This window comes from Oryctolagus cuniculus, chromosome 13 (assembly GCF_964237555.1).
Source record: "Oryctolagus cuniculus chromosome 13, mOryCun1.1, whole genome shotgun sequence".
NCBI classification, from domain to species: domain Eukaryota; kingdom Metazoa; phylum Chordata; class Mammalia; order Lagomorpha; family Leporidae; genus Oryctolagus; species Oryctolagus cuniculus.
Window position 1 is genome coordinate 52,256,349 of NC_091444.1, and position 25,320 is coordinate 52,281,668.

At 40.6% G+C, this 25,320-nt stretch overlaps 1 protein-coding gene and 1 long non-coding RNA gene across 7 annotated transcripts in view; one reads left to right on the plus strand and one right to left on the minus strand.

Annotated features, from left to right (window-relative positions):
* The window catches only part of LOC103350933 (uncharacterized), a 252,701-nt gene that overhangs the window by 162,482 nt on the left and 64,899 nt on the right, over positions 1-25,320 (minus strand). The window lies entirely within an intron of this gene.
* Positions 1,188-5,007, plus strand: MAP10 (microtubule associated protein 10). Its single transcript, XM_008268256.4, has one exon. The coding sequence runs from the start codon at positions 2,095-2,097 to the stop codon at positions 4,822-4,824; it is 2,730 nt and encodes a 909-aa protein (XP_008266478.1). The 5' UTR covers positions 1,188-2,094; the 3' UTR covers positions 4,825-5,007.

Genomic DNA, 25,320 nt, shown 5'->3' on the forward strand with positions numbered 1-25,320 from the left:
CTTAAGGACAAGAGCAGTATCTCTATTTACATAATGCAATAAAACCCCCCTCTCACATCTTCACACTATAGTACCAAGTCCCTCCAATTCTGAACTCTGGAGCTTCATTAATGTTATTCAGAGAATCAAGCAATATAATTTAACTCCAAATTATAAAGCTGGATAAAATTGAAATATCCATGTAATGTCCAGCAGGTACAAGGGTATTTTCCCTCATCAAGTTTCAGCCTCCTCAATAATTTCTCCTTCAATAGCATGAATTTTTCATGCACACCTTCTCTTCTAGTCACAAAATTCTAAAATCCCTCCATCAGAAAATCCCTCTTCCATCCGTCATCTCCCCCTTAATTCCACCAACCTGAGCAATGTTCATGCTATACCTGTCTCACTTAGCCCATTGCAATACTTTTCTGATGGCTCTGAATCCAAATTATTAGTAATATCCGTCCTGTGTTCCTCCTCCTGCTACATTTCCAAACATTCATATGAATTTAACTTACTCATTCAAAACATTGTATGCAGAATAAAGTCCAAACTCCTTACTAAGACATTCAAGATTCTCTGCATATTGGCCTTGTTTTTCTAGTTGGCTAGCTCACTGGAATTAGTAGTATATTTCTTTTTAAAAAAGACCTGGGATAGGCCGGCGCCGCGGCTCACTAGGCTAATCCTCCGCCTAGCGGCGCCGGCACACCGGGTTCTAGTCCCGGTCGGGGCGCCGGATTCTGTCCCGGTTGCCCCTCTTCCAGGCCAGCCCTCTGCTGTGGCCAGGGAGTGCAGTGGAGGATGGCCCAGGTGCTTGGGCCCTGCACCCCATGGGAGACCAGGAAAAGCACCTGGCTCCTGGCTCCTGCCATCGGATCAGCGCGGTGCGCCGGCCGCAGCGCGCCGACCGCGGCGGCCATTGGAGGGTGAACCAACGGCAAAAGGAAGACCTTTCTCTCTGTCTCTCTCTCTCACTGTCCACTCTGCCTGTCAAAAAAAAAAATAAAATAAAAAAAAAATAAAAAAAAAATAAAAAATAAAAAAGACCTGGGATATTGCAATAAGCTGTATTTCTATATTATGTGTGTGTGCCCAAATGTGCACACATGTGTGCATGTATAATAGGATCTATAACATTACTTTCATAGGGGATTGTTCAGCTGGAAATATTCTCAAAGAAAAAACAGAGTCAGATAGTAGAGGTAAAAACATTTTAATCAGGAATTATTGCAATAGGAGACCTCAGTATAGAGTTGGGCTCAATTCTGGGTACAAAACACAGAGATTTATAGCCAAACAGAAGACAGAGGTGGCCGAGTGGAAAATTACCAAAAGGAAACATAGAGGATGGAAAAAGATTTTGGTAAAACAGATCTAAAAGGATTCTTCCTGAAGGCAGGCTAGGGCAGTCAGATACCTAGGGTAGGGGGAGGCAGAATTTGATTAGGTATCAAGAATAGTCAGATATGAAGGGTTATAGGTTCTCTATAAATCATTTTACAACTGGATAGCTGGCGCCACAAGGTCAGATGCCAAAGTCAAAGATTAGCTGAGAAGGCTTAGAATAATCTGAGCAAAGAAGGGAGGAAGAGAGTCATTGTCAACGTGTTCACACATACAGACAGAGGCTCCCAAGGCCACCGGAGCAGTGTCCCTATCTTTTAGGCAAAACGGCAGCCACAAAGGTTGACTGTGGACAATTCGGAGGTTTCCTGTAGCCTGGGAACTGGAAGACAGTACTAATTTACTTTGAATATCTGATCTGATCCCTTAATTTATGGGAGCTACAATGATTAAAAACACGACAGAGGGGGAGGGAGAGGGCGAAAGAGCGAGCGACCCTGTGTTTTACCACTCACAGCCTCAGTCTTATTATCAGACAACTGTCTTAATATAAGCCTTTTAGGAGAAAAGTGCTTACACCGAGTATCGGTGCAATCGGATCAAATACACAGAGCAGCTTAAATTCCCAGGACGGCTGCAGCAAGGGACAGCCCCTCAAGTCTCGCGAGATAGCCTGCCAGGCGCCCGCTTTTCCCTCACTCTCGCGAGAGTCTTGGTCTTCAGCTTTCAGCGGAGACCGCAGCGGCGTCTCCTGGGGCAACAGCCATGGCGGCCGCGCTGTCCGAGCACCTTTTCTCGCTGGAGCTGTTGGTAGACTGCGTGCGTCTCCGAGCCGGGCTGCAGTCGCCGATCTCGGGTGCAGGGGAGGAGGAGGAGGAGCAGGAGGGGGCCTCGCAGACGCGCGACCTGTGCCCCGCCGTGGCCTTCCGCCTGCTGGACTTCCCCACGCTGCTGGTTTACCCTCCAGGAGGCCCCGCCGCGCCTGCCCCGGAACCCCGGCACGGCGTGATCAGCTTCGGTCGCGGCAAGTCCTGTCTCTTCCGCTTCCACCCTGCCTCTCTGCACCGCCTCCTCCTTCGGACTCCCCTTTACACCTTGCTGCTGCAGCTGCCTCCCGGCCGCCCGACGCCCACCCCACAGCTCCTGGGGTCCTGCAACGTCTCGCTGGCGTCCGCGGCCCACGAGGTCGTAGGGCCGGCAGCCTCCGGGTGCTCCCAGGGCCTCCGGGGAAGTTTCCCCCTGCGTAACCGGGCGGGGGAGCAGATCGGGGACATTGTGCTGGCCTACCGCCTGACTGACCTGGGCAGCCGCTTGCTGGGCCATCTTGAGCGGCCCATCAAGGCCACCACCTGCGCAGGTGGAGTGGCGGGCAGAGAGGTGCAGGAGGCAGAGGAGGTCCGTTCTCAGACCCCACAAGAAAAACAGCAGCTGGAGCAGCTAGCCTCAGAGCCCAGCCCGAGAGTTGCTGCTAGACCTCCGGGAGGGCTAAAAACCCCAAAGGCTTTGAAGGATATAGTGTCCCACAGTGAGGCCACCTCTGTTAACAGAGGTTCAGCAGAGAATGGCAAAACTGACTCTCTTACTTGTGAAAATGCTAGCAATGGGCGGAGTATCGGCCCCCTGAATCAGGAAGTCACAGAGTTGGATGTTGAAAGCAACATATTTTGCCCTCCTCCTCTGTTTTACACTCACAGGAGCCAAGAAAAGACGACTCCTGCACGAGTGACAATCACCATAGAACCTCAAGTGAATGAATCTGAGGAAGTGGATAGTGCTTTTCCGGAGAAAAACCTTGTAAATTCCCCAACGCATGGGAGTTCTTCAAAACACACAAATTCTGCCACTTATGAGACTCTCCCAATACTTAAAAATCCTCCACAGATTCAGGATATAGGAGCAGTTAATCAAACTGCAAGTAACTCTCAAACTGAACAAAATAGAGTTAATATTATAAGGCAGTTGCCTTTGTTAAATGCTTTGCTAGTTGAGTTGTCTGTCTTATATAACCAACCCATGACAAGCCCTACTCAGATACATCCTCACCTAGCCTGGTTATATAGAACTGAGGATCAAAAGGCACCAGAATCTTCTGCCAGATCCACCTGTCAGCCTGAATCTAAGAAGGAGAAGCTTTCTATGGGGGAACAGGAAAAGTCAGAGACTCTTCAGCATGAAAAAAAACAAGTTGAAAACCATAAGAAATGTACATATTTTGAAAAGAAAAGTGGTGACCCCCCAAAAAGAGTTAAAAGGGGGAGACTTCTTTATGGCTTAACAAATACACTAAGGCTACGGTTAAAGCAGACAAATCCTGATATGTTGGTAGTACACGAGAAGAGAGAACAGTTTAGAAAAATGCAAGCGCAAATGTTGGGTACAAGCAGAATGCCATCACCCAAAGTTAAATTATTAAATTTTGCAGAACAAAGTGAGAAGCCATATCTGTTGTCCAGAGATAAGTATGTAGATCCAGATGCATCTGTAGCTGAAAATAGTGATACCGCAAGGCAGATCAGTGGAGTTTTTGATGAGCTCAGCACAAATAAAGAAACTAAGCTGGAATGTGTAACTGAAACAATGACAGTTGGTTGTGGTGCAGTTAAAGCCAATAATGATTCATCAAAAGAAACTGTGAGTCCTATAAATTCTGTTATGCCAGAAGAGTTTATTCATACAAACATTTTGGGAGGAAAAATGGGAATGAGAATCCAGAGTCCATTTAATTTCCAACAGGATGCTGTTGATGGAACTGTAGATAAAGAAGTAGATGATAAGCTGGTCAAAACCACAGATAATGACATTCTTATTGGTGATGTGAGTGAAAGTAGACCAAGTCAAAATAGCTGCCCTGAAAGCGCCTCAGAACTAAAGTATTCAGATGATTTTAGCAGCCCTTGCTATTCTGAGGACTTTTGTACCACTGAAGATAGCAGCAGAAGTTTACAAGCTAATGATTGCAGAACAGCGGCAGAAGATCCAAAATACAGTCACTGTACAAGTAAGTCCGGTGGAGCAAAACTGTTGATCAGGGAAAACAGCAGTGAAAAGAGTTCTATTCTTAGCCCACCTTTCTCCTCTGGATCACCAGTACACTCATATAAAAGATCTCATATTTTAAAGACTCGGGGTAAAAGTTTGGAGGAAGCATCCAGTATCTCTAGCAGTGACTCATCTTCATCACATCAGACTAAAAAACAAAGCCACACAGACCAAAATGGTATGTATAATTGTAAAGTTATAAAAGGAGGTGAAGACATCTCTGTTAAAACAAGAACAAATTGCAAGGCTTTAGAAAAAAACCAGTCGCCACAGACATCTCAAGTGAGTTCTTATCTGCCATCTAATTTGTCAGAACTAGAACTGAATGTCCTGGACAGCAGTACATCAGATCACTTTGAGGAAGACAGTGATGATGTTGGCCCACTAAGTGTTTCCAAACAATGCAAAGACATTAGAGAATTAGTAATAAATAAACTTCCAGGATATACGGTGTAAAAATATGTGCTTTAAAATTTTTTTACAATGTATGTGTCCTGTAAATGAAAAACATTTTAATTACTTACAATATTTTAGTATGTAAATTTTGAGTGTCTTTTTAAGAAACATGTTCATTATTCCTATAATGTTTAAATTTATAGTATTTTACCATTAAATCTGATAATATTGATCATGAAATCACGTTATTGCCTATGTAAGATTTCTTCAGTTGTTGTTTAGTCTTATAACAAAATATCATTCTTTCTAAGCTGTCTCAAAGTATCTGTTCTCAAGTATAGATCATCCTAAACCTGACTTCATGGATACCACTGAAAAAAAAGGCTAGATTAAAAGTTTTAGTGAAAATGAATTAATTAACAAATGTAGAAGGCTTAGTAGCTATGTGAGATGCATAAAAGTACAAAAATATTTTAAGATACAACTGCTGCTGGTACACGAGCTTACAGCTTTATTTTTGATGCATGCATACTCTGTATCCCTATTAGAAGTTTTATACTATTTCCCCTTAATCACAATATGTATGATTATCTAATTTATGTTTATCTTCCACTACACTTAGGATTTAAGTTCTGTAAAGGAAATAACATGGTTCTACACACCAATATGTTTTTAATAAGTAGCACAGTCCCTGCCATGTGATGGTGCAGTAAACATTAATTGAACAAATTAATGAAGGCCAGACATTTAAAATACCTACAGGGATGGTGTGGAATTAAAGAGTAAAAATAAGCAGAAATCCTTTTTTAAAAATCTGCAGAAAATACTTACTGGAGACATATTTGTTATATTTTTGTTTTACTGGTGCAATCTTCAGGTGTTCTCTGAGGTATTTGACAAGATAACAAAGAGAGACTAAAATCAATCACTTCCTATCAGTTTCTTATAGAGCAGTTTTTTTTATTATTTCAGATTGCTCAATAGTAATTTAAGTGTGTGAAAGTTTACGAAGTCTAATGATCATTTCTTAAATTTCTTCCTTTGGTTTTATACTTAAACCTTATTCTGTCTTCAGGTATTTACATGTATTTTCTTCTGGCTGTGTTAAACTTTAATTTTTACACTTTTGTTCTATCAAAAAGATTTTGTTTACTTACTTGAGAGACAGACATAAAGAAGGAGATCCCAGTCTACTTGTTAGCTCCCCAGTGTCCGTAACACCTGAGGCTGGACAAGGCCGAAGCCAACGGCTGAAACTCAATCCAGGTCTCTCAAGTGTGTGGCAGGTACCAAATCAGTCATCACTGCTGCCTCCCAGCATCCTTATCAACAGGAGGCTGAGCTAGAACTCAGGTAATATGATAGGGAACACGAGTCTTAACTGGCTTCTTAACGACTAGGCCAAGTGCCTGCCCCCCAAAATATTTTTGGATTTGTGAGATTAAATCCTAATTTTTTTTTTTTTAAATTACTTATTTGAGGAGAGTTACAGGAAGAGGAAGAGACACACAGAAAGAGGTCTTCCATGGGCTGATTCATTCCCCAAATGGCCACAATAGCCAGGGTGGAGCCAGGACAAAACTAGGAGCCAGGAGCTGCTTCTGGGTCTCCCATGTGGATGGCAGCGGCCCAAACACCTGTGCCATCTTTTTGCTGCTTTTCCCAGCCCATGCAGCATTATAGGCAGCGGCTTTACCCACTATGCCACAATGCCAGCCCCCTAATTTCCTTTTTTAACATATAGGGATTGTCTTCTTAATGATCATAATAATAGATATAGAAGGATGCTAAGAACAGATGAGGATGTTATATTTTGAGGAACAGTCTGAATAAAAGAGTGAAGATGAATGAACATGGTATATTCATGGGACAGTGAAAATTTTATCTTCAACTACAGATTCATGCTACCAAGTAGTAGAAAGGAAATTTGTTGGGTAAGGAAGTCTCAGATAGTAAAGGGTCTCAAAACCCAAGCATAATAAAATAAAGTCCTAAGCAATGGGAGCAATAGGTTATTTGAAGTTGTAAATGAAGATGAGTAAGTAGGCATGACATTATGAATATTTTAAATTACTGAAACTAATTACTTAGAGGCGCAGGAGTTATGTCATTAAAATATGGAAATATGAACTATTTTATAGGTAATGGTTATGATCTTAACTTTCATATAAAGCATATAGCATCTCAGCTCACAAAATCAAAATAATTTAATGCCAGCTACTATAGCTTGTCAAATGACATGCACACTGTAAACTGTATAATGGAAAATTTTCATTACTATATAGAAGACAAAAATATAAGCAAATCAGAATCATCAAAGAAAAAATTCCTTAAAAACCAACTGTTTATTTGGTTGAAAGTATGTCATTGGGGCCAGGTCCTTGGGCTCCTGCACCCGTGTGGGAGACCGGGAGGAGGCACCTGGATCCTGGCTCCAGACTGGCACAGCTCCGGCCATTGCGGCCATTTGGGGAGTGAACCAACAGAGGAAGGACCCTTCTCTCTATCTCCCTCTCACTGTCTGTAGCTGTACCTCTCAAATAAATATATAAAAAAAATCTTTAAAAAAGTATGTCATGAAAATAGGAGTGAAAAATGATGAACTCAAGAGTGTCTAAGATATAAGGACCAAAGAAATAATGTACTGTACATTACCAAACTGAGTGGCTGAAATAGCTTCTCTTTGAGTTCTTTCATGAACACTTCTTTCTAAAATTATGGTATTGGGTTTTCTTGCTTAATTCTAGTGACAATGCCTGTTTTTTCCTTTGTTTTTTAAATATTTATTTATTATTTGAAAGGCAGAGAGACAGAGAGAGAGAGGTCTTCCATCTACTGGTTCACTCCCCACAGGGTGCACATGCCCAAGGACTTGGGCCATCTTTTACTGCTTTCCTAGGCCATAGCAAGAGAGCTAAATCAGAAGTGGAGCAGCCAGGACTCAAACCGGTGCCCATATGGGATGCTGACACTGCAGGTGGCAGCTTTACCTGCTACACAACAGCACTGGCCCTAGCCTGTTTTCATATAGTTAAAACTTACTACTATATTCTATCTACAAATTCTGTTTCACATTTTAATTCCACAGTCTGTAAACTTTTTAAAAAAATTCATAATAGCTACTAGCTATGAAATCCTTTTTGATCTCCTTAATTATTAAAATTATTGAATAAAATAATAGTATTTCAAAGTTATAAGTAAGGGAAACATGCCATTTCATTATAAAACTAACTGTAATCTAGCTTTTCTGAACAAGATGCATGTCTAAACTGCTGTAGACACAGCTGAATGGGAGAGGATTTAGAAAGCAAAGATAGCCACAGAAATGGTGTTACGCCATACCTCTGGGCATTAATAGTTAAAGCTTAGGAAAGAGCTGTCAACAATAGCAAGTCATTTGAATTACTGCTGGAAGCAGATTTGCAGAGGATTCTATAGAAGCATACAGTGTGTAGTTTTTTCTTTCCTCCTCCTCCAATCATGTGCATGCTGTTGATGACATCTACAGATGCAAAGAACAATGATCATTCACTTCCTGTGGTGTTCTACTGAAAGTTACCCTTTCAAATTTCAGTTAATTTCCTTATAAAGTTTTTATTTATTTATTTTATTTGAGAGGTAGAGCTACAGGTATTAAGAGGGAGAGACAGAGGGAGAGGTATTCCTTCTGTCAGATCACTCTCCAAATAGCCACAACGGCTGGAACTGCACCGATCTGAAGCCAGGAGCCAGGTGCTTCTTCCCGGTCTCTCACGGGTGCAGGGACCAAGAACTTGGGCCATCCTCCATTGCTCTCCCAGGCCATAGCAGAGAGCTGGATTGGAAGTGGAGCAGCTGGGACTAGAACTGGCGCCCGTATGGGATGCCAGCGCCGCAGGCAGAGGATTAACCTAGTGTGCCACGGAGCCAGCCCCTTCAGTTCATTTTTTCTTCCTATACAAGGAGAGAATTTATTATGGAATTATATGTTAGAATCAACCATTGTGGCAAAGTGGGTAAAGCCACCACCTAAAATGCCAGCATCCCATATGGATCCAGTTCAAGTCCTGGCTCCTCCACTTCTGACTGAGCGCCTTGTTAATTGCCTGAGGAAAGCACCGGAAGATGGCACAGGTACTTGGGCCCCTGTTACCCACATGGGAGATCTGGAAGAAGCTCCTGGCTCTTGGCTTCAGCTTGGCCCAGCCCTGGCTCTTGTGATCATCTGAGGAGAGAGCCATCGGATGGAAGATAGAGAGAGTGGGAAAGATAGAGATCTTCCATCTACTGCTTCACTTCTCAAATGCCTACAACAACCAGAGCCAGGCCAGGCTGAAGCCAGAAGCTAGAATCTACATCAGGATCTCCCAAATGGGTGGCAGGGACCCAAGTACTTGGGCCATCATTTGGTGCCTTCCCAAGTTTATTAACAGGAAGCTGGACTCTAACCAGCACTCCAATAAGGGATATGCATCTCAATAGGTACCTTAACTGACTGTGCTACAATGCACACCACCAAGACAAATTTCGTAAATAAATATATATATATATATATATATAATTTTATTGAGTCAAACTCCTTGAGCCTAGAGAAATAGCTATTCTTCAGGCTGTTTATGTTTTATTTTGCAATAAAATATCTGAAGACTTATATAGAATAACAATGAGAATGAGCCAAGAATTGCTGGATTTTTTTCTTTTTTGAAATTATTTCTTTATTAGGGAAGCAGAGAGACAGAAGCAGACAAAGAGAGTTCTCATATGCTGGTTCACTCCCCAAATGCTGGCAATGGCTAGGTGGGTGAGGGATGGCAAAACTAGGAGCTCAAAACTCAATCTTGGTCTTTGACATAGATGACAGGAATCTAAGTACTTCAGCCATCACCCCTGCAGTCTAGGATCTGCATTAGCAGGGAGCTAGAGTTAGGAGATGGAGTTAGGGTTTGAACCCAGGTATTCTGATGTGGGACATGGGCACTTCAACTGGCATCCTAACCACTGGGCCACATATCCCTTCCCATTTCTTGTTTTTGACCTAAAATAATACAAGAAAGACTACTCAGTCAAGGACTGAGGCATTTTTGCTGATTATCTACAAAGATCTAACTTCATTCCATGCAGTAACAGACTTCAGGATAAGTGCAATTAGGTTGGAGTGCCAAGCCCTAGTGGTAGAAGTATTTCCTTATCTTCCAAACACTTCTTAAATCTCCATTATATTAATATATATAAATTCTGGCCAGCGCCGTGGCTCAATAGGCTAATCCTCCACCTAGTGGTGCCGGCACACCAGGTTCTAGTCCCGGTCGGGGTGCTGGATTCTGTCCCGGTTGTCCCTCTTCCAGGCCAGCTCTCTGCTGTGGCCAGGGAAGTGCAGTGGAGGATGACCCAAGTGCTTGGGCCCTGCACCCCATGGGAGACCAGGATAAGTACCTGGCTCCTGCCATCGGATCAGCGCAGTGGGCTGGCCGCAGTGCGCAGGCCGCAGCGGCCATTGGAGGGTGAACCAATGGCAAAGGAAGACCTTTCTCTCTGTCTCTCTCTCTCACTGTCCACTCTGCCTGTCAAAAAAAAAAAAAAAAAAAAAAAAAAAAGAAATTCTAGGCAAAAAATTAAGATCCAGATAAGAAATTTTTATTTTTTATTTTTTATTTTTTTTAACTTTTATTTAATGAATGTAAATTTCCAAAGTACGACTTATGGATTACAATGGCTTCCCCCACATAACGTCCCTCCCACCCACAACCCTCCCCTTTCCCACTCCCTCTCCCCTTCCATTCACATCAAGATTCATTTTCGATTATCTTAATATACAGAAGATCAGCTTAGTATACATTAAGTAAGGATTTCAACGGTTTGCTCCCACACAGAAACATAAAGTGAAAAATAATGGATGATTTTTTTTAAATGATGATGAAATCAGATCAGACCTATTGTCATGTTTAATCCCAGTGAGAGTCAAGTTGGGAATTGATAATTTCTTTCTTTTTTTTTTTTTTTACAGAAGATCAGTTTAGTATGCATTAAGTAAAAATTTCAACAGTTTGCACCCCCATAGAAACACAAAATGAAATATATTGTTTGAGTACTCGTTATAGCATTAAATCTCAATGTACAGCACATTAAGGACAGAGATCCTACATGAGGAGTAAGTGCACAGTGACTCCTGTTGTTGACTTTACCAATTGACACTCCTGTCTATGGCATCAGTAATCTCCCTAGGCTCCAGTCATGAGTTTCCAAGGCTATGGAAGCCCTCTGAGTTCTCTGACTCTTATCTTGTTTAGACAAGGTCATAGTCAAAGTGGAGGTTCTCTCCTCTCTTCAGAGAAAGGTACCTCCTTCTTTGAAGACCTGTTCTTTCCACTGGGATCTCACTCACAGATCTTTTTGCTCCTCAAAATTGTATACTCTGGAAGGAACATGGTCCTTTCGAAATCCCACTGAAACAGGAGATATAAAAAGAACAAACCTATATAACAGCCTTGGAAAACCAAGAAAGTACTGGTGGTATAGATAAGATGGAAACTTCCAGAATAACTAATCAGACACGATTGATAAAAAAGAGTTGAGAAAGTTATTGTTCAACAATGCCCAGTGAGGGTGCCACTGGAGAAATGAGAAGCTAGTGTTTTCTAACAACCCCAGATAAATGTCAAGCTCAGTCAGTAAAGCTTGAGAGTAGAAGCATACGGAAAGCTAGAGCAGGCACACAGCACACAGCGTGATACACAAATGGTCTAAGTTAAGGTTTATCTACTAGCAAATCTATTGAGACCAAAGACAAATATTAGTATTTTTGCTTTTGACACAAAAACATACATCAGAAATGTGTGTGTGTGTGCTATCGGGGGTCACAATTAACCTTAGTGGCAAATTATAATATAAGCTAGGTCTTTGTAGACTAATGGATAGAGTTTGCATATTTGATTACAGTATTTTTTGGAAACAATCTTTTCATTATAGAATTGGTTTCAGTATTGAATCAAGTAACTTGAATACAGCAAGTATGACCATAAATCTGAGTGTGAATATTTGGAGAGTGTATTTACTGACAATATAAGGAATGTAACTTGTTATTTGTATTCCTATGGTAGTAGGATGCATTTTTAACTAAAACTGTAGTAAGAAAACCAACTCTTCCTTCTAGAAGATCTACACAACTGTCTCAGCATAGTGAGGCAAAGAAGCTTGTAGAGAAAAAAAAAAGCCAGCACAAAGTTTTGGCCAAAGAAGACTGTTCAGGTCAGAGAGCAGAGCTACAAAACCAAACAGAAGAAAGAATCCTCAGAACGTTCATCAAAGAGGGGGAGTCCAGCTTTCTGCAGACCACTGAGGGCAGGAGGAACATAAAACTTCCTTGCTATTCAATAAGAAAGGGAACTCTGAGTTGGGCCGTGAGTAAAGACAAAACTTTCTAAAATGATAAAACACTGTAAGAGCTCAGGAAAGCACAGAACGTTGCTCTGCTAACATAGGTAAGTGACTCCTCCTATAGGGCGTTGCTTTAAAACACCCAAAAGTTGGAGTTTTTTTCTTTTTTGTTTCTCATGTCTGGATATTTCATGTCTTTCCATTGTGGTATGCAGAAGTGTTTGCTCCTTTCCTTTAAATGTCTTGGGGTTAGGGACAGAGTGATTGGGAAGGATGTGTCATAATAAAAGAAAAATAATTGGGAGCTTGTAGAATGAGTTGATAGGGATGAGATGGCTTTCAAACATAATATTGAGTGGGAGAATCCTCGGCAGCAGGAATCTGTGAAAAGGTTTATTTTTTTAAAAGATTAATTAATTTATTATTTGAAAGGCAGAGTTACAGAGAGGCAAAGGCAGAGAGAGAGAGGTCTTCCATCTGCTGGTTCACTCCCCAAATGGCCACAATGGCTAGAGATGAGCCCATCCAAAGCCAGGAGCCAGGGCCTTCTTCCAGGTCTCCCACGTGGGTACAGGGGCCCAAGGACTTGAGCCATCTTCTACTGCTTTCCTAGGCTGTAGCAAGAGAGTTGGATTGGAAGTAGAGCAGCTGGGACTCAAACAGGTACACATACGGGATGCCAGTACTGCAGGCAGCGGTTTTACCCACTACGCCACGGCACCGGCCCCAGGTTTGGCTTTTCAAAAGAAAGAATGTTTGTGCTTGTCCAGGATAGATTAGACAAGGCAGGATAGATTAGACAAGCTCCTGCATAATAGTAAGGCAAGATAATAGCTGGAGCTGATGTGTTGCAAAGAAAGAACATGCCACTGAAATCCTACCTTCCATCTTATCCCCCATCCTATACCTCAGTCAGAGCTGAGGAGCCCAATTATGTTCAAAGAAAAGAAGATAGATTCTTGACAACTTTAAGTACAGCTCATTGGAAGCAGTAAGATAGAACTATCCTGTGAACTTCTATAACCTTATAAATGTACAATAACAATGGGTTAGGCTTTCTGGTGGGCAACCTAAAGAATGATCTAGCTATACTAGGTCCCCTAAAAAGGAGAGATGCAGAAAGATTATTAGGTCTGCCTTCATGGGTAGATGGATGCAAGGAACAATAAAGCTCCATGCTCAGTAGGGCCCAGGGCTAATTTAATGCTTTGCTGTTGCCACATTGAATTTTTTTATTGTACCTTTTTCTGGTTTTGGAATTAAGGTGATGCTGGCCTTATAGAAGGACTTTGGGAGGATTCCCTCCCTTTCAATTGCTTTGAATAATTTGAGAAGAATTGGAATTAATTCTTTTTAAAATGTCTGGTAGGATTCAGCAGTGAAGCCATCCAGCCCTGGGCTTTTCTTTGTTGGGAGGGTCTTTATTACTGAATCAATCTCCGTCTTGGTTATTGACCTATTCAGAGTTTCTATGTCTTCATGACTCAATATTGGTAGATAGTGAGCCGGCGCCGTGGCTCAATAGGCTAATCCTCCACCTTGCGGCGCCGGCACACCGGGTTCTAGTCCCGGTTGGGGCGCCGGATTCTGTCCCGGTTGCCCCTCTTCCAGGCCAGCTCTCTGCTATGGCCAGGGAGTGCAGTGGAGGATGGTCCAAGTGCTTGGGCCCTGCACCCCATGGGAGACCAGGATAAGTACCTGGCTCCTGGCTCCTGCCATCGGATCAGCGCGGTGCGCCGGCTGCAGCGGCGGCCATTGGAGGGTGATCCAACGGCAAAGGAAGACCTTTCTCTCTCTCTCTCTGTCTCTCTCTCTCACTGTCCACTCTGCCTGTCAAAAAAAAAAAATATTGGTAGATAGTTTGTGTGCAGAGATCAATCCATTTCATCTAGATTTTCCAATTGTTGGTATATAGCAACTTGTAATAATTTTTTATTTCTGTGGTATCCATTATAACATCTATTTTTTCATCTCTGATTTTCTTCTCTCCTCTCCTTTTGTTGGTTAGTTGGGTCAATAAAGAAAGAGAACTACAGACCAATTTCCCTGATGAACTTAGATGCGAAAGTCCTCGACAAAATTTAAGCTAACCAAATCCAACAACACATCAAAAAAATCATTCACCTGTACCAAATGGAATTTATCCCTGGTATGCAGGGATGATTCAATATACACAATAAATAAGTGTGATCTATCACATATCACATTAACAAATTGAAGAATAAAAATTATATGGTTATCTCAAAAGCTGCAGATAAAGCATTTGATAAAACACAACATTGTTTTGTGATAAAAATCTTAAGCAAATTGGGTATAGAAGAAACATTCCTCAACAAAATCAAGTCAACATATAACAAACACACAGGCAACATCATATTGAATGAGGAAAAGTTGGACGCATTTTCACTAAGAATTGGAACCAGACAAGGATGCCCACTTTCACCATTGCTGTTCAATGCAGTTGTGGAAGTTTTAGCCAGAGTCATTGGGCAAGAAAAAGCAATAAAAAGGATACAAATTGGAAAGGAGTAAGTCAGATTATCCCTGTTTGCACATGGCATGATCCTTTATACAGAGGAACCAAAAGACTCCACTAAGGAACTATTAGAGCTCATAAGAGAGTTAAGTCAAGTGGCAGTATACAAAATCAACACATAAAAATCAATAGCTTTTGTATACACAGACAATGCCATGGCTGAGAAAGAAGTTGTAATAATCAGTATCATTCACAATAGCTACAAAATTATAAATACCTTGGGATAAATTTTAACAAGGAAGTAAAAGATCTCTACAATGAAAATTATAAAGCATTAAAAAAAGATAGAAGTGCAAAAAATTGTATCTTGAATATTATGGTTAGCAGTGCATTAAGCCTGTGATTATAGAGTTTACTAAAACTGTTTTCACAAAAATTAAAGAAAAAAAGAAAGGAAAGAAGGAGGGGATTGAGGAAGGGAAATATAGTTATCTTCTTAGAATAAATTTGAAATAATCAATTTCAAATCTAATCTGAGACCATGGAGCATGTGCTTGGACACAGTATATGAGAGGGAGAGATGGGGAGGGGAAATTTGAAAGAAAGGAAAAAAGTTTACAATTTAGGTACTTTTTAAAAAACCATTCTTTTCTATCTTTTAAATAATGGGTCCTGAATTTTTGTTTTTCACTGAGTCCTGAAATTTTTGTAGCTAGTCTTAGTTATTATTCTAAGCTAGTAGGAGAAAAATCTCATTACTTACAGGCCTTCTACCATGTTATCAAAGGACACATGGTATTTGGCACACTAACTTTCTGGACATGGTTTTTGTATCATACTTAATATATACTGTGTTGGGGACAACTTCTTTCTTTTTTAGAGTCTGGACACTATCTTTTAAATGATAACTTTACAATGTGAAGTAAAACACCTACATTTCACACCACTGACAAACTTGGCTTCTAGAAGTTGTATATAGGATTACTCACAGCAACTATATGGAGGTAGAGCTAAATAATTCTGCATCCAGTAATATCAGTGTATAACATGCAATGATTGAACAATATGCAACCATTTGTTATCTGCTTCCATTGATTCTTGTCAGCTAAGGTGATTTCCAGGTATCATTTTGAAGACTGACTCACCTTATAATGTTTCCTTAGCACTAGTTACAGATGCCAACATTAGGGCTATGTTCTCAAAATGGTTGGTTTTGAAGATATGCAAATATGCCTGTATATGTAACTAGTATGGCATAATTTGTTAGTTTGGGGTACAATTATGATCATTCTCCTTCTGAATCCCAACAGATTATTCTATCTCCAAGTATTCATGTTAGCAAGAAACCCAGCATCAATATTTTATGTATTCCATCATCCCATATGATCCAAGATCCCCAGAAGCTTATTTGGCCTTACTTAGGTGGTCTCCTCTGCTTACTAATGCTACACCATATGACTTGTCCTCTGGCCTTGGTTTTCAACTGCTGTAGCATCTATTTGCTGTGACACAATGTTCCATTAAATCAATTTCCTCCCTGGTCCTGACTGCCACACAGATTGCAAGGGGACAAATGATTTGTACTCTATAGCTCACATCACAACATGGTTGGGTCTTAAAGCCTTTCCCCATGATGACCTTCATATTTGTGTGGGGCAAGGATCACTAATACAGGTTCTAACTTTCCTCATTTGTTTGGGGTCTTTGAAGTTCCATTCTTCTTCATCTTGTTCCTCTTTGAAGCCTATGTGACCTCATAAGAATTTTCTTTCACTGTCTCCATTTTCATCAAATTACAAGGATCTCAGATTCTTAAGGCCAATGGATATTGTCTTAACCATTTATGTTACTATAACCTAATAATATATACTGGGAATTTACAACAAATAGAAACTTACTGGCTCACAGTCCTGGGGGCAGGGAATTCCAAGATAGAGGGGAAAGTATCTGGAAGGGTCTTTTTGATATATTACAACACAGTGGAAGATGAAGAGGATAGGGATAGAGAGAGAGAGAGAGAGAGAGAGACAGAGGCAGAGACTGAGAGAGAGACAGGGAACCTATTCCATGACAGTGACATTATACCATTCACAAGGACAGAGCCCTCCTGGCCTAACCACCTTTCAAAGGTCCCGCCTCTTAATACTCTTAAATGGCAATGAAATTTCAACATGAGTTTGAGAGGGAACAAGCATTCAAGCCACAGCAGGTGTTTTTCTAGTGACATTTATGTAACTGAGAGGGGCATTTCTAGTGTTGTGAGAAGAGTCCAAAAATCCTTCCTGGAGAGTTTTCTATGTCCCCTTATGTCAATGCAGTTGGTCATACCAACTTAAAACAAATAAAATTAACTTTATCTTCACCAGTTACCTACACAAAGGTGTATGTTCAGAGTGTCTTACTTGATTTTGCTTTTCTTTCTAATCCCCAGCATAGAGGCTACCACAGTACCTTTCATGTATGTATTATCTCAGTCTCTTTGTGCTCTTAACAAAATTCCACAGACTGGGTCATTCATAAAAATTAGAGTCTTCTCACAGTTCTGGAGGTGGGGAGTACAGGATCACTATGCAGACCCAGGTTCTGCTTTCAAGATGGTCCCTTGTTGTTATGTACTCTGGAAGGGGAGAATGGTGTTTCTTCCCTCACATGGTGGACGAGGAGAAGGGCAAAAAAGGTGAACTCCTTCCATCAAGCCCTTGATCAGGGCACTGAATCCAATTCATGCTGTCATGATTCAGTCACATCCCGTTGCATTGGGATTCTTTCAACATGAACTTTGGAGAGGACAAAACATTAAAACCATAGCACATATGTTTCATGAATATTGGTGGAATTGAGTGGAAACTAAAGCTAGAATGCATTGATATTTTGCAAATTAGAGTGTTCTGTACTTGGTCCACTTTGCTACCTAGTTATTCTGTGATCCAGAAATATGGAGGTTGGACACCGGAAATGGTTCATGAAACCAGCTTACTTGGTCCCCTGCTATCCAAAGGAATAAACCTTTAGATGATTTCTCAAACTAGTTCACTTTGCTGGTAAGCTTTTGGTCCATCTGGGTTCAGAATGGAGATGACCACAGACCAGGGACATACTAGTCAAAAACTGTCAATTCTTGATGTTTCCATGCTCTCTGAATTTATTCCCAGGGTAAGTTATATAAGGAGGACTTTCTCAGAAGGGTGTACTTTTGTAGCGGATGTTTTTCTGGCAGATGACTATTCTAACATATGGCACCTTCCTAGGAGGTACCAAAAGATTGAACACTCTCATCTCCAGCCTTCAACTACATTTCTTCAAATAGAATGGTTATAAAATCCACAACAAATAACACTTCCTTTAACACCATCAGAGTGTTAGGAAGAGCTAGACTATGGTGTATATTTAGACCACTTTGTGCCTGAATTTAAATTTGAACATTCTCTTGATAGGCAACCAGTTTCAGTGTGTACATTATAAAGAACAAGAATGTAAATGAGTATGTTTAGTCTCAAAGCTGTGGCCCCATTCACTTATTTTTATTATGCAAGACTTCAAATATTCTGAAGAATAAAAATACAACAACCCCTATGCATACATTATCCAGACTGAACCCAATGTTGACACTGTGTTGTGTCCTCTCTCTCTCTCTCTGATGCCTCCCCCTCCCCTCTCACAAACAAAACATACAGACACAACTGTTTCCCTTCCTCACTGTTTTGCCCTCCCTTCCAAGGAGTAACTATTTCTTTACGATTATTGTGCACCTGTCCCATTTCCATTGAGGGATAAGTAGGTTGTTTCTAGATATCTTTTATTATAAACAATGCTGATATTCACGTTCTTGTCTCTCTGTGTTCCTGTGTTCAAATTTCCTTAAGGTTTCATGCCTACACTTGGAATGATCAGGTCCTAAGTTATATGCATCTTCTATTCTGCAAAATCACTTTCCTATGTATGTAGTTGAGCCAATTTACTGTGCCATCAGCAGTTTCTTCACATACTAGTCAAAAACTGGTAAATGTTAGCCATTTCAATTTTTACTACTATATTTAACTACTTTAACTTTGCATAATTCTTAACATCTAGAAGAAAAAGTCCATTCTCTATTTTCCTTTTTTTATGTTGCCTAATCCAGCACTTTTCAATATTTTTGGTCCCAGTAATCTTTTGTACTCGTAGAAATTACCAAGGGCTCCAAAGAGCCGTTGTTCTTGTGGATTTTAATTTTTGTTTTTCTAATATTTACTGCTCCTTAAGTTCAAAATGAGAAAATTTGAAAATGTTTACAAGGTCTTTAAAAGTAACATTAGTAAATTTGGTACACATTAACACATGAAAAACATTTTTGATTAAAAAAACTAATCTTAAAAATTCCAGAAGGATGACATTGTTTTACATTTTTACAATTTCTTTATTATCTGGCTTTGAAAGAAGCAGCTAGATGCTCATATCTGCTTCTACATTCAAACTACTGTAATATCATATCACGTGGCTCTGGAAAAATCCATGGCACACCAGTGGGAGAAAGAGAATAAAAATGGCAAATAATATCTCATCCATGCCTCACAGACCTATGTCTCCCTCCTCAAATGGGTCTTGCGGAGTCCTACAGCTCTTCAGATCACTCTTGGAAGAATGCTTGTCTAGAATATTTTTATTCCTTTTTCTTCCATATGAATTTTAAGAACAGTTTATAAAGGTCAGGAAAGTAGGCTTTCATTTCCATTGCTTAGAATTTACAGGTTGGGTTCACTTGCTAAAAATTGATATCTTATGACAGGGTATATCTATGAACTTAAAATATCATTCTATAACTTCAAGTCCTTTTTAGCATCTTTCACTAATGTTTTAGCATTTTCTTTGTCAAGTCTTATACATGTCTCTTACAAAATAATTAATTTGTAATTTTTGTTGCTATTATGAACTAACCCTTTCAAATGTATATTTTAAAATTGGGTTGTTCCTGTGTGTGATTGGAATTGTATTACTTTTTTTTTTTTGGCAGGCAGAGTGGACAGTGAGAGAGAGACAGAGAGAAAGGTCTTCCTTTGCCCTCCAATGGCCGCCCACCGTGCTGATCTGATGGATCAGGTGCTTATCCTGGTCTCCCATGGGGTGCAGGGCCCAAGCACTTGGGCCATCCTCCACTGCATACCCTGGCCACAGCAGAAAGCTGGCCTGGAAGAGGGGCAACCGGGACAGAATCCGGCGCCCCAACCGAGACTAGAACCCGGTGTGCCAGCGCCGCAAGGCAGAGAATTAGCCTAGTGAGCCACGGCACCGGCCGGAATTGTATTACTCTTAATTCCAACTGCTTTCCTGAACTCCTTTTTTCTTATCATCAGTTTATAGATACTCTTGACTTTTTCCATAGAGATAATCACATTGCTTATGAATAACAGCAATCTTGAAGGTGTTATACCTCTTTTTGGGAAGCATGCATAAGGAGTACATTTATGTCGCAAAGACATCTTTTTGTCCAATGTTCTCAAGAGCTGAGATGAAGAGAATTGAGCTACCAGGTGTTGAGATTCTCAACTAAAACAAGACAAATGAAAGTAGCAAGCTGGTACGCAATTATTTAAATAGTGTAAAAAAGAGTCCTAGTCAGGAAAAGGGCTCCCCAATGTTCCATTTTTACCTGCAGAAGTTTACTCTGCAATGTGAAATGAAGAGTGATTATGAGCATCTTTGTTTCATTCCTGATTTTAGAAGGAATGTTTCAAATAGTTCATCATCACATTCAGTATTCATTGTAGGTGTTTGAGAGACACACTAGGTGGAAAGACATTCCCTTATTTAATAGAAATTTAATAACTGTTATTATTGGCCAGTGCTGTGGCTCACTAGGCTAATCCTCCGCCTTGCGGCGCTGGCACACCAGGTTCTGGTCCTGGTCGGGGCGCCGGATTCTTTCCCGGTTGCCCCTCTTCCAGGCCAGCTCTCTGCTGTGGCCCAGGAGGGCAGTGGAGGATGGCCCAAGTCCTTGGGCCCTGCACCCCATGGGAGACCAGGAGAAGCACCTGGCTCCTGCCTTCGGATCAGCTCGGTGGGCCGGCCGCAGGGCGCCGGCCGCGGCGGCCATTGGAGGGTGAACCAACAGCAAAGGAAGACCTTTCTCTCTGTCGCTTTCTCTCATTGTCCACTCTGCCTGTCAAAAAAAAAAAAAAACTTAATTATTGACTATTACCTCTTAATCATAAGGTGTGTTGAGTTTTATCAAATGCTAAGCTGCATCTATCAAACTAACCATATGCTGTTTCTTCTTTAATCTGTTAAAGTGGTCAGATAAAGCAGGAGATTTTCCAAGCCTGAATCATTCTCGCATTCCTTTCTTGGTCCTGATTTATTCTATTATTGGCATTACTATATTTCATTTAATGTTGTGTTTGTAATTGCCTTTCTTGTATTATCTTTATGTATGTTTTACACCAAGATTTTAAGAACCTTAATAAAGTAAGCCAGTGAATTTTCTCTCTGCTTCTGTTCCCTGTACTAGTTTCTGTGGGGGTACGAATGATTTGTCTTTAAGGACTGGTAAAACCTGCCTGCAAAATTATTTGGGCCTTGTGTTTCATTGTGGTAGAATTTCTTACTCAGATTGTTTGAGGATATGGTTTTATGTGATTAAAACTGTCAAGTAGATTGTTCCCTAAAGTTATGAAATCTTAGCGTGTTTTATATACTGTTGTAAAATGTAGGGAGTTTAAAGCCTTTATTTAATATCCATTTTGAAAAGTTAAAAAAGAAAGAAAAAAGGGAGTTTAAGGATTGTGTTTTACTCATTAACTCCAGAGCACATTTCTGCATTCATCGTACTGAGCTTGCAGTTCAACGGAGTTGCCCACTCCCATCATCTCCTGCTCCTTTACACTCTTGAGTTTCTTTCGCCCTCTCCCAGCTAGTCTTCCAAGATTCTTTTCTTTTCCTCCATACTGAAATAGTGGATCCCCAGCTCCTACCTAATTCTCTCTCTAAACTCTGTCTAGTTCATCTCATCTCTCCAGTTCCTTCAAAAGCAACTTTCATGGTGATAACTCTCTAATTTTAATGTCCAATACAAATCTCTCTTCTGAGTTGCAGACTCATATGTCTGCCTAAAATATCAAGTTATGTTTCACAGGTATCTCAAACTTCATGGGCACAAAGCATGACTGTTGATTCTCACCCCCCAAACAGTTCCTCTATTAGTTTTCTGTGCTGAACTTTGTCCAATCACACCTTCACATCCACCTTCTACCTTTCTTTTTTTCTCTAACCCCCTTGTGCTCAGAATGGTACCTTTATTGACTGCATCAATGGGCAATATAAGATACTGCCATCTATTTGGAATTCGCTGGTGGGAGCCACTGCAAGGCATGAGGCAAGAGGGAGAAAAAGGTTGAGGTACTGAGTTTCTTGGACTCCTTCCAGTCATCTTTGTGTTGGCAGTGGCTGTTTTTCTAAATAGAAGATTGTGGCTTTCATGGGACATTCCTCTATGAAGTGTGGCTACAGCTCCAAATCTTTCAGTTTCAGGAACTGCTCTTTTTGCCCATTCAAAGGGATGGCAATGGCTCCTTGCATTGTAGGTCCTGGATCCTTCACCATCCCCTGTTGCTCTCCCTTAACTCTGCCCCTTCTTAAATAGTATCCTCCTTAAATTTTTCTCAGTGACCCTGTTTGAGTGTACCACTTTTTTCCTGTCATGATGATCAATGATGAATGTTTCCAGTCTCAGTAAGTCACCACCACCTATCACTTTTTTTTTAATATTTGTGTCTGAACTAAAATGCTGTCATTGGAAGTATCAAACACAGTAAGCAAACCCAGAGGTACTCCTAACAACTGAAATGTCTCAAGTTCATTTGAGTATGTTATCTGTTTCTTGAAATAAAGAAACCATTTCCATTTTCATTAAGTTCCTCATTATAGGAGGAATGTACAAGTGTGACATTTCTTATAATATAGAAATCATGTCCTGTGCGAAATGCAATATCACAGCCCCAGTGATTTCAGGCATCTGGGTCTCAGCTTGGTATTCTGTATACATATCACCTTACAATGTGAATACAGGCTGGGCAAGAAGTTATTTCTAGCTGGGACTTTGCTGAACAGAATTTTATAAGAGATTAAGGGCCTAATATATCAGTTGTGGAATGGGGAAATGCAAATTTTAATATATCATAAATATGTTACCAGTGAATCTTATGAAATGGGTCTTAGAGGGTCAATAGGTATACTAGAAGCAGGGAAAGAATTTGGAGAATTAAAATAACAGGAATCAAGAGATATCCATGAGGGCATACTTAAGTATCAAACATTTGCTACAACAGGTCTTCCAATTATATTACATTTAGTATCCAAATATATCAGTGAAATTTTAGGCATCTAAGAGACCTCAAAAAGATGACTGCAACAAAAAAGATGCCCAAGTGGTTTCCAAATAGCAGCTTACAACTGAGATACTAACAACCCACTGGGTTTTCTCCCCTTCTTGTGTTCCTTGCATTGTGGATGGTTTGTAGGTGATAGTAGAATGACTGGAAGAATCTCATCTTAACAGTTATACATTTTCATGTCCCCTGTTCCACTAGTCTCTCTGCAAAAAACAAACAAACAAACAAAAACCAACAACAACAAAAAAAAAACAAAAACAAAACAAAACAAAAACAAAAACAAAAACACAGGCACTTCAAAAGCCTTTGTCCAGAAGTGCTTCTGATTACCAAATAATTCCAGCACCCAGTGTTGAAGTTTATGGTGGCTCCCTTCACTCTGAAGCCTCCTTGACCAAGCCATTGTCTTATTTTGGTTCCACAGTTCCTTTCTACGTACCACTTGAGGAGCTTCTTCATGCCATGAAGACCCTGCGACAATTCCACTCCATTGCTTGGGCACCATGTTGGACATAGTGCCAGGGACAGTGTGACACTTCATTGCAGGGATAAATACTCCTGAGATAAACCTTACTTTCCACCCAGTGTGCACAATTGCAGGTATATACAGTACATCTTATATAGCTCTTTTTTTATAAAAAAAATATCAGAAAGAACTACCCCCTCTGTAGATCTACTCCCCAAATTTCTTCAATGGTTGAGGCTCAGCCAGGAAACTCATCCTCATTTGTAATAGAGTCAGGTGTAACAACGTCTTCAAACCATCAGATCTTGGCTCTTTTTCTTAAAGCATTTTTCATCTTGAATCTTGCTTTGCTGTGTGAAGATAGATTCTCCATTTACAAATTCCATGCCTTATTGACTTGCTTTTCCTGAATCACTGAACTTTGCTTTCTCCAGTGGCAACTCGGTCCTCCAGTTTGCAAATTCCTCTTCCAAGAGTGCCTTGTCCATGGCACTATACCACTTGGGATGGAAAAGGTGTATTTTGGCTCACAGTTTGCAGGTTCACATGGCATATACCACTCAGCCCTTTACATTAGAATTGCAATTCAGACTCTGATTGGCATTGCTCACAGCCTTCACGTGGGTCATCTGTAACCATCATACGGAAACAAAGCTCCTTCTCTTTTCCAGGTCCAGATCACTGTGAAACGTCAATGGGTACAATGTAAAATCCAATGGAAACAGCACTGGGGAAGACTCTGCCACATCTGCCATCAGGAGCCCAGGAACGACCTGGCCCACAGCCTAGGCAAGGAAGGTGCTGAGATCATCCCTTTGAATATCATCAAGCAAAAGCCATCTTCTTGATTGTGAAGCCAACACAGCATCGTAATCACTGAGCCTTCATTACCTTAACTTAGACAATCGTGAGGAGCTTCTTGGGGTGGAAAAGGTGTATTTTGGCTCACAATTTGCAGGTTCACAGTTCAGGATCAGGAGGCCCCATCAGTCTGGTGTGTGTTGGAGGCTGGAACTAGCAGAGTGACTTGGAGAAAGAATCACGTGGTGAGCCAAGGAGCGGACCACCACCTATCTTATTGCACAAGCCAGAACACTGGCATCGTCTTCCCTTCCATTCACTTTCCACATTCAATGCATTACCCTAACCTCCTGATGCTACTTCCTACATATGTCATGACATAAGCCATTTCTCTCCTTACCATAGCTAAGTAGTAGCTTTTTTACTGATCTCCCATTTTTACTGTTGCCTCTTTGAATCTGTTTACTGCATAGCAGACAAGGTGATCTTTTAAAAATATAAATCAGGGCATATTCTATCTATATTCAAAACTTAACATTTTCTCTAAAATTTCAAGTAAAACCCAAATTCCTCATCATAGGCCTACAAGATCCTGCATGACTGACTCTTTACTCACCTCTCTAAATGCATCTCCTACCTCACTACGAGTTGCCCTCTGGTCCTTCAGGCACACTGCCCTCCCTGCTGTTTCCCAAACACAGAGAACTTATTCATACTCAGGACCTTTGCTCATGCTGTTCCCTATAAAGGGAAAAGTTAATTCCCCACAACAGCTCTTCAATTGTTCTTTCTTATCCTTTAGGCTTCTATTTAAATGCCACTTCTTCAGGGAGGAATTATGACAATCCAATCAAATTAGGTGCCTTAATCCAACCTTGCACACAACCCATTCTTTTCTATCATTGCATCTTGTTGACTTCTTTATTAATTATTATAATATATAATTATGCATATCAGTAGTTTCCTATATTAGTATACATTCTTTACAGATTTATTTTCTGTCTTCTTCACTACTCTTTGATGACGGAGACTTATACCTGTTTGACTACTGTGCAACCAGCTTTTAATACAATTCACATTATGCTGGCATATACTGG

Coding starts and splice junctions, on each gene's coding strand:
- MAP10 (XM_008268256.4), top strand. CDS start 2,095: ATGGCGGCCGCGCTGTCCGAGCACCTTTTCTCGCTGGAGCTGTTGGTA.